This window comes from Gastrolobium bilobum, unplaced genomic scaffold (assembly GCF_033153095.1).
Source record: "Gastrolobium bilobum isolate Gb01-03AN ecotype WA unplaced genomic scaffold, APGP_CSIRO_Gbil_v1 utg60095, whole genome shotgun sequence".
NCBI classification, from domain to species: Eukaryota; Viridiplantae; Streptophyta; class Magnoliopsida; order Fabales; family Fabaceae; genus Gastrolobium; species Gastrolobium bilobum.
In genome coordinates, this window is record NW_026898254.1 from 33202 (window position 1) to 43479 (window position 10278).

Below are 10278 nucleotides of genomic sequence, written 5' to 3' on the forward strand. Positions count from 1 at the left end.
GTTCTGGGCTTCTCTTTGGGGATTGGATCCTAAGAGGTATGGCTCTTGGAAGTTCCAAGTGGACACCGCTTGGAGTGAGACTCATCAGATGGTCTTTGTGTTGACAGCGTGAACCAGTAAATGATGGCATTCCTCGTGATATATTGAAGGACTGATAGACAGAGTGGTGATATTTTAAATGTAATGGATATTCTACAACTACCAAGAGGAGAAATGAGCAAGGAAATTGATGGGTTGCTTTACAGTTGAGCATAGGTTATGTAAGTCATAATAGGCAATGGATTAGAATTGAAATAGGATATAGGAACTCTTAAGAGTTGTGAAATGTGTACAAAATTCTCAGAAGATTATGGATTCATGTAATAGTGATTATGTTATGAACCATGTCAGGTGATAAATCAAAATAAAAGAGTAAACTATCTATGGGAAGAATAACTGAGAAAGTGATAATGAATTATACCTATATGTGATATGTTTATATTATACCACTACTACTATTATTATTGGGGATAGCCCCATGTGAATATACAAAACACATTTTGCCATTATATACGGATATGATACGGACACCAAATGGACTGGTCCATGTGTGGTCTGGAGTGTACTAGGTACACCTTTTGCCGTTATATACGGATATGTTATAAATATAACTTCCCCTGTGCACTGGGTGCACGTTATACTACTTAATATGTTATAAATAAGTAACGTATGATAGTTAAGCTTTTATTTTATTTATTTCGCATTTAGAATTTAGTTATGATCACAACTTATGTCATTACGTTTTATTATTGTTTTTAAACATTTACGTAATGAAAAGAAAAAAGTTTACCCGCATTTTTAAATAAACTGTTGTGATTGTAACCGCACTTAATATCATAATCAATGTTAACAACACTGGTGTATAACGAGTTGTTACATTATGCTGTTTGTGTGAATTGATATGTTTATATGTTCTGTTGTATTTTGGTATATAGGATTACCGTAATTGAATTTAAAGAATGGAATAAGTTGATATATTGTGGATGCTATGATACTTGGAAATAATATCCAAGAGTATCAAGTTGGTAGAAGGAAAAGAAAGCTTCTGTGAGAACTAAAGCATTAAAGTACGGTAATAGTTTTCTATAAGAATTGTGGTATTTGATAAATTAAAATAATAAATTTATGTAGATAAATTACTGTATGTTTGTCTGTAAGTAAAAACTCATATTTTACATGTTGCTAAAATTATACTGCTTAATTAATAAATCATATTTTGTAATGACTATGTATGATTAACTGCAAGATAATAATTGTCTATAAGAAGTTGCAAGAACTGTATCTGTTTCTACTGTTCTGTGTACACTGACCAATTATGTAGGAAGAGAGCCTAAGAACAGGAGAACATTCTATAAACATTTAGTTTGCTGGGATTATCAATCTCACCCCGCGTTATGGGGACATTTTCAAGTTCGTCATGAAGCAGTGGTTCTTCGAAGAAAAAAGAATCTGAGTAAAATGGTCAGTAGTCACACCAGGGAGCGTGTGTCATTTGGATACTTTGGACGTGCTACGTATTTGTTACTGCTATCTTTATGGTTTGTGAAATAAGTTTATCATGCTCATGGTATATGTAAATTATGGTTTGTATCTTAAAATAGCGTGTGGAATCAATGGTATCAGCGGATGTGTGGTGAGCTACTAGTTTATATCTGTAGGATGGAAATGTATTTTGTGTGTTGGAGTTATGTGATGAACTAAGTTATGTGGTTGAGATGTTGGATATATTCATAATAGGTTTTGGATAGCTCTAAATTTACAAGTGATGTGATATTTGGTTTTGTCCAATTGGCAGAGGTTATGTTGTCCGTATTTCTTTAATTAAAGTTTATAGGATTTTAAAGTAAATTTTAATTAATTGTCATTTGTGATCTGTAAAGGAATATAGGAAAAGTTTTATTTGTCACGTAGTTTTAAGATACTATTGTGATATCTACAGGGAGTCTTTCACAACTTTATTTTTTTTCATGTGCTCTCTGTACCTTAAGGGGGTGTAATGTCTTGAATGGGAAACAGGGTGTTACAGTTGGAATATGTTAAAATTGTTTTGATGATATGTTGAGGTTCCAAGGTATTTAGTTAATGTATTAGCCTCATTTTATGGTGTGTTACTCTTTAACTTATTTGATAGCTTACACTCTGTTGCCCAGTGATCCCACTTTCCAGTGTTATGGCATTTGTCATTCTTATTCTTTTGAAGATAGTCTTTTTGGCCTCTAACTATGAAGAGGATTCACCTTTTGGTGACTTGGACTTCTTCTGAGGTTTATTGGAATGTGAAACTAAGTAGGCAATTAACTTTTGTTGTCCTATTTGTTCCAAACTCTTCCTAGAATAGTTTTGATTCTAAATATAAATAAACCTCTTTAATTTATCCAGTTCACTCTATTCTTTCAGTCTTGAAAGAACTCCATTCAGTAGGTAGTTTACTCCATGCAATATCAACAAAAAGATTATCATACATATCAGATTTATCATCTTTTAACTTGTTCCTTGTTTTCTCAAATTTAATTAACTGAATTCGTATTAAATTTGAATTCAAAGAAGTTCTCTGCTATGCGAGTTTTGGAGAGTCTCTCTTGTTTTAGAACTAAGCATTCAAGTGATTTCATATCTTTTTCATCGTCTTATATTCACTACAAGTCATAGCTAGATGAATATTTTGAGAATTTAGCAAGTAATCCCTTCAAAATATCCATCTTTGTTCCATTGATATTCATCCATGATTTTCAATGGTAAATGAAAAATCATTTAATACATTATGGAATATTTAATGCTCTTCCATGCCAAATTAAACATGTAATTTCCAACTATAAAGTTCAATAACATCAAATGATTTCATTTCATAATATTATAGGAATTCTATTTAGGCATTTTAATCATAGCTAAGAGTTAGAAAGAATGCACCTTGTAGTTCATAGACTTCACAAATTAAAGCAAAGGCTTTAACTTACATCAAATTGCTCTGTAGATTTCAAATTTGCCAAAACAGATCTAGAGCGTCCAAAAACCTGAAAATGAACTACCCTTGTTGCTAGAAACTCATCGGAATATTTCCTGATTATTGAAATGTTCCCTGACGGAACATTCTCCAACTAACAGAATATTCTCTCGAAATATTCTTTTTCGTAGGACATTCTTTTTCGCATAAAAGTGTACCTAAAACTTCAAACGACCATATCTCCTTCGTCCGATATCTGTTTAAGGCAAGTGACCACTCAAAACAATCGTCTCGACAAATAGAACAAAGCCCGTTAGGTTTCACTTTTGAAAATGGCCGAAATTTCTGGGATCTTGACCGAAAAGTTGTGGCTCCAGTTTCTTCAAACTCAGATTCGGGTAAATCGTTCTGTCGAATTGCGAAAGTGATTTAGAATATGAGTTCAACTCGATGAGATCTTCGAATAGACACCTTACTCGCTCAAATATGACACATGAAGCTAATATTTCAAGAGTGTAGGTTATGAGTTTGAGAGAGAAGGGTGTAGAGGTGCTCGAAGTATTACACCAAAAGACATCAAGTTTTGGAATGCTCAACAATTTGACCTCCAGCTTAGGAAACCCTAGATATAATGCAAGTTATTGTGCTCCAGCCAATATGGACCCAAATAACCATGTTTTCACCCATTGGGGCGGCTTGTATGTGAACATATTAGTGAATTATATTATTAATATATCCAACAATATATATATATATATATATATATATATATATATATATATATATATGGGTCATGATCATTTTACACTAGTGTAAGTTACACTCTCAATCTCGTCCGTTGATTCCATTTATATCTAAGGGCTCAAATTTTTTGGTAACGTGAGCCATTGGATACAAGTAAATCAATGGTTAAGATTGAGTGTAAGACTTCTAACTCTTACACCAGTGTAAGAATATCCTACCCCTGTATATATATATATTCTTTAGAAAAAGAGGGAAAGATGAGATACTCATAGAAATGATCTCGGGGATCATCGAATCCATCATAGTGGCTGATTTTTGTGGGCAGCTTAAAGGTGTTTGGATTAGGCGGGGTTCTGAGCCTATCCATCAACGACAGATTTTGGTTGGCCATGTTTCGCTAGCCTGCGTTATGTCGCTCCGTGGTAGTGAAAATGCATATTAGGACTTCCATGCTTAGACTAAGAATGGGAACCATGCTCATACTTGGGACAGTTCTCGGGATCCCAGACGTGGTACTAGTGAATATTCCATAGTGTATGACTTGGTGCTGATTACTTTGAATGTTGGGGGAATGATACAAAAATTTGGTTACTTGGAATGAGTGCGAAAATATTCTATGATACGGACATTTTATGCTGTAATGGGAAGTGAATATCGGAGTAAGTAGGAGCATACTAAAATCTATAATACAATTTTGTAATATATTATCTAAAGCATCATCACTATTTGATCAATTACTGCAATGCCATATCTATGACAAACTAACTAACAATGATATGACCATTTAATTCTTGTTAAGGCAAATCGGGTCATTCCCTTTGATTTAGTAGAGGGTCTGGAACCAAACTACATGAAACAAATTGGCGACAGAACTCATTTCCCCTTTGAAGTGAAACAAGGCTTTCCATGTATCTTGCAGCTCTTAATGAATCATGCTTTCCATAAACCCCAAGATCCTTTCTTTGTTGCGAGTCACTGTCATATAACACTAATCCTTCATTTCCGTCGTTCCAAAGAAATTGATTCCTTCCATAAAACCCCACAAGCTTGTAAATCACTTCTGTGGGTCCAACTGTGTATTGCTTAATCCAAGACCCTTCGTCCCAATAATCTTTCATTACCCACACGTCATAGCGTTTCTCTTTTCCACTAACAGGGGACACTATGACACCAATGGTAGCAGATTCGTCAAAGGGTGCAAGAGTTGCAAATGAAGCTTCTGAAGACTCACGTATTCTTGGTACTTTGATCTTTCTGAAGACTTCATGGACCATATCAAATGCTACAACAACATCTTCTTTTCTACCAGACTCATCCACAAAGCCCCACCAATGACAATAATTATTCACATAAGTATAAACACGAGAAGAACCCCAAATTTCAAAGGGAAGTGGGAGATCAGAAGCATCAAGTTTTCTCCAAGAATTGGAACTAAGGCTATATAACTCTGCAGTCCAATAACCATGTTGTCGTTCATCAGTTTCCTTTAACCAAAGATCCTTAATCACAACAACTTTATAGTCATTAGTATTGGAGTCAAAGCCAAAACCAGCATAATCAGTGAAAGAGTAAGTCCCAATGGGAGCAGTGAAATGGGATTGAGGCAAAGCCTTAAACTGTCTCAAAGAAGGGTTCATAATGACATTTGGATTACCTTCAAGGAAATATATGCCATTGCAAGGACCCATTATTTCAGTCCAGTGTTTGTGGTCAGAATTGAACTCACATGGAGGGTTTAAAACATGTCCTTTGGGTTCGTTGACATTAGAAGAAAGCAGAGAAATGTAAGTTTTAAGGCCAGAAAGAAAGGGTCTGCGAATGACCAAGAGATGCTGCTCTTGGCTTTGAGAGTGCATAAGATTGTTGTAGAAAACATAGTAATTGGTAATAAAATGAGGATCAGTTATGAGATGGAACCAGGACTTGCTAACTAACTTGCTTTTCAGCAAGTCTTTCGCTGGCAACCTCGAGAGGATGTTTGATACCAATTCTCGTGGCAAATCCTCTATACTTCTTACCATCTCTTTTTTTGGCCTTTGAAATCTGAACAATGTTATCTTTGAAATGCAAACTTTCTTGCTTTTGTTGGGGATGACAAAAATTAAAAGAAAGAAAAGAAAGAAAAGGGAAAGCATGGTTATGGTATGGTTGGTATAATCTAGCGTTTGTGTGTATGTGAAGGTGATATTAAGGTTGTCTTGTAAGGTATAAATAGTAGATAAGGATTGCACTAGTTCGATTTCTCTTACCAAACTCCGTTTAGTGACTTGGTCGTAGTAATTCATTTGGTTTTTTTATTTTTATTTACTTTTATTTTTTTTGATAGATAGGTTTTTTTAATTTTTTTAGTTTAACTTGTTATTATAACTTAAACCGGAGGTTAGTACCAGCCAGTGTTTTAATTTTAGTATTTTAGTTAATACTTGCTGAGATCCCAACCCAATGCAGTTGGGAAATTTAAAAATGTGTCCAAGTTGGCCAACCTGTTTTCACGTTTGAACTAAAAGATCCTTTGCGCTTTGAAAAGTTTTCATTTTTCCAGAGGTATTAGTTTTGAAAAAAAATTACTAGTTACTTACCGGGGGAGAGACTTTTTGGATTGGGGCCTTCACGTTATGGATATTATGAAGCACCGAGGAAACGGCGTTAGATTCTTTAAATAGATATAATCTTGACAATATGGACACTTTGAAAGTATGTAATGATATGTATAAAACAACAACTTCGATTTGGAAGCATCTGCTTCAAAACATTTTTGTGCAATCATTTAATTTTATATTATTATTAATTTGACTATGTTAATAATTTTATGAAAGTTAAAATTTATTATTTAATACAACATTAATATATCATTATAGGAAATGTTATATTTACAAATTTTTTGTTTACAAACTCTTACGAACTACACTAAGTATGACCAATGTTATATGAGATAGGATATTGTGACAACCAAATAATGTTACTACCACATCTTAACCGTTGATTTCCGCCAATCAACGGTTATCATTTTTCAAATCAAACTCATTAGTTAATTATTAATTCACAATAAATGATAACCGTTGATTGACGGAAATCAACGGTTAAGATGTGGTAGTAACATTAGTAGTAACATTATTTGATTGTCACAATATCATATCCCATGTTATATTTTCAAACTCTTACAAACTACACTAAGTATGACCAGTCATACTTCAATCAAAAATATATGACCAATTATATTTAATATAATTAAAAAAAAAGGTTGGTAAACAAATCATTTATTATTATAACTTTAAAACTTTTCATAACCATCAATTGGCACACTCTGGTCGAATATTCTGCTCCCCCATGCTGGGCTTTGGGTTTGATTTTTACTTCATGTTGTCCAAATTTAAACTTTTACCTATTAAAAAAACTTTCACAACAACCGCACTTCAAAATTAATTATATTTTATATGAAAGAGTTTATGCTAATCTCATTCGACAATGCAAAAATTCAGTCAACAGTTTGATTTCTGAGTTTCCTGGAGCGTGCATTCGAGGGAGAATATCCTTCTTAGTAAGTGATTGGTTTTATGATTTTTTTATCCTGTTGTATTATTTTATTTTAAATATTTTAATTGTTGGACTTTTGCCTCTTTCTTAATTAGGATTAGGATGTTGCTTATATTTGAATAATATTAGCTACACCCTTGTATATTATTTTATTTTATTTCTTAGGATTAGGCAAAGTGTTTCTTAATTATTTTCACCAAACTATTGCTTACATTCAACAATGTTTTCTATGTCGCAGGTCTGATCATACACGGTTGAGCATGTTCTTATTGAAATTTGAGCTGAGTTTGCAACATGATGGTCTCTGTCCTGGGATATGCGGGATGATTGTGTTGGTGCTAAAGAGCTTTACTTGACAAACAAATAGGGGAGATACTTGCAAGCGCTCCGGTGCTTAAGTCAGTATTTGATCAATGAACTTAAGTTATGGTGAATAATATGATCATACCTAGATTTTGAGCTTTCATTGTATAGTGTTTGAGTGACCTATTTATGTCGTCTTAGTATGACAATATTTAATTTCTTTAGTGCACTCAAGTGACTTATGCAACTTATCCTGTGTGTAGGATGTCTATTGATGGACTCTGCCTCCTAGGCATAACTAAAATCACATGCATATTTTTTCATTGATTGTTAAGGAGGCTGCAGAACTCTAAGATGCTGTTGTCATAGTTGTAAGTTTGCGCCTTTGCGAACTCGACACATTTCTTTACTCTTTTAACTCTTTGTCATTCGGGTCTCTCTAGCTTGGGACATAAATAAGTTGGACCTATATCAGTTTAATATGGGTACATATCACTTTCCAAAAATAGACTATTGATTTTTTGACAAAATGAGGAAGTTGTAATTGTTGGATATATGCTCTTTTGGTCACTAAAGTCCTATTGGGCTTCAGTGACACTTGAGCCCATGAGGCTTAGGGTTGAGTTATGTCTAAGACCTAAGGTATATATTCATAGTTTTCTCCTCTTGTGCCTCCAAGGTGAACAGATGAGGGAACAACTATTGTTCGTGGTCACATAACTACGCCCTTCCAGGTAATCAAAACGATGAAGGTTAATCTTTTCCCTCGTCGTGTCGGTTCGATGCGCTTCCACGTTTCTGATGATATACCTACAATTGGTATCAGAGCCGGATCGCGATGAGGAAAAGAACCAGTTTTGAAATAAATTCATGTGATTGTTTTTGAAAATTATTTTTTGAAAATATGGCATCTTTTCTATATTTGTTATTTATTTCATGGTGATCATTCGTTTATAATTCTTATTCGATATTGCTTTTAATTTTAATCGGTTAATCGCTTTAATCCATGGTTAGATTCTCTCGTGTATTTCTTGATTTGTAACAAGGAGGCTAATCCCATATGATTAGGTTTCCTCCTTGCTGTTTTTTTTTGTTTTTTTTTTTGGAATTTCTATGTATTTTTCGAATTTCTGTAAAAATTGGAGATCAAGAAACTGCGAAGAACATGAGGATTCAACACTGTCCGAGACTTTTCGTGGACCTCTGAACCTCGGGTGGATCGCCGCCGGTAGAGCCTCCACGCGCCGCCACTCACCACCTCAAGTGTCTGAGAGTGGGCTTCACTCTCCGGGAGAGATACGGCGCGTGGGGGCGCGTGCCACACCCTTTTTGGGTGGTTCCGGCGGTTAGGGTTCCTTTTTGTCTCCTAGGGTTTCTAGCAAAGGATTGGGTCTTTGGGCTTGTGGGCCCATAGATACCCTAAAGGGGCTTAGACAGATACTAGGGGTTTGATGGAAAAGGAATTTCAAAGTTGTAATTTTATTTATTTATTGATTATTATAGGAAAGCCATGGATTAAAGTTATTTATTTATTATTTAATGCTTTAATTGAATGGTATGAATTATATGTGCGATTAAACATGATGTATGAAATAACATGTCATATAGAATAGTAAGATGCCATATTGTTGCATGATCACGTGTCATTACTGCATAGTAGCTATTATGTCTTGAATCGACTAGTATGATAGTTAGTATGCGTGATTATTTAGGTTGTCCATTGGATTAATTAATTATGGATTTAAAATCTAGATAAATAATCCAGTTAATTTCCTAAGAGAAAATTGTTTTTTGAGAAAATAAATTTTTGTGGGTTTTCTGAAATGGTCATGGAGTAACACGTGTTGACGCAAACTGACCGGATTTCTGAAATCAAACAAAATTTTTTGAATTAAACATTTCTTGGAAATTAAAAAAATAAAAATAAATAAATAAATAAATAAATAAAATAAAATAAAAATTCTAATTTTTAAAATATTGAATGGGTGAAGGTTTTAAAGTAAATATTTAATTATAAAACCTACGGGCTCCAATTGTGGGTTTATTAGTGAAATGATTATCGCTGAAGCCCCATCGGATAAGGATAATCGGATTTCGCTAGATTAAACCTTAATATCTTCAAAATTTTGGTAAAGTTTTGTACGACCCATCATCGGCAACACTTAGATACTAAAGATAATTTTGACAATAAACAATGGTTAAATACATTCAACTTTAATAAAATTGTTATCCCTCCCATCGAGGCTCTGGCAATGGAACTGAAGGCCCAAAATAACAATATTAGTTTTACAAGTATCTTGCCCATCGTAAGCCTTGTAAAGATAGCTAATGGATTGTTAAACAATAAACGAATAGTAGTTATTAGAATCTACTAGCGCTATATCTGTTTGTTGTTTTTTTTTCGAGTTTGTAAATAATGTGTGTAATTTTATTTTCAGAAAAATGTCTTCATTCAATCCTTTAGCTACTATTTTGAGTCAAAAACCAATGGATGGTACAAACTACAAACAATGGAAAACAAATCTGGATATTGTTCTTCAATATGAAAAGCTCAATTTTGTTCTGACCACCACTATACCAGCGCAACCTGCTGAAGATGCGCCTGAGGCAACTAAGGCCCAATTTCAGCAGGAGAAGGAGAAATGGGAGAAGGCAAATGTGGCAGTCGCTGTTACATTTTAGCCAGTCTTGCCAATCACCTTCAAGAGCAGGTAACC

General features: G+C 34.0%; 1 protein-coding gene across 1 annotated transcript; it reads right to left on the bottom strand.

The window, feature by feature from the left end:
- Positions 1-4533: 4533 nt before the first annotated feature.
- On the bottom strand, positions 4534-5745 carry LOC133314232 (F-box protein CPR1-like). The gene has a single exon (XM_061515671.1). It carries the CDS (start codon positions 5743-5745, stop codon positions 4534-4536), a length of 1212 nt encoding a protein of 403 aa, XP_061371655.1.
- Between the last annotated feature and the right edge of the window lie 4533 nt (positions 5746-10278).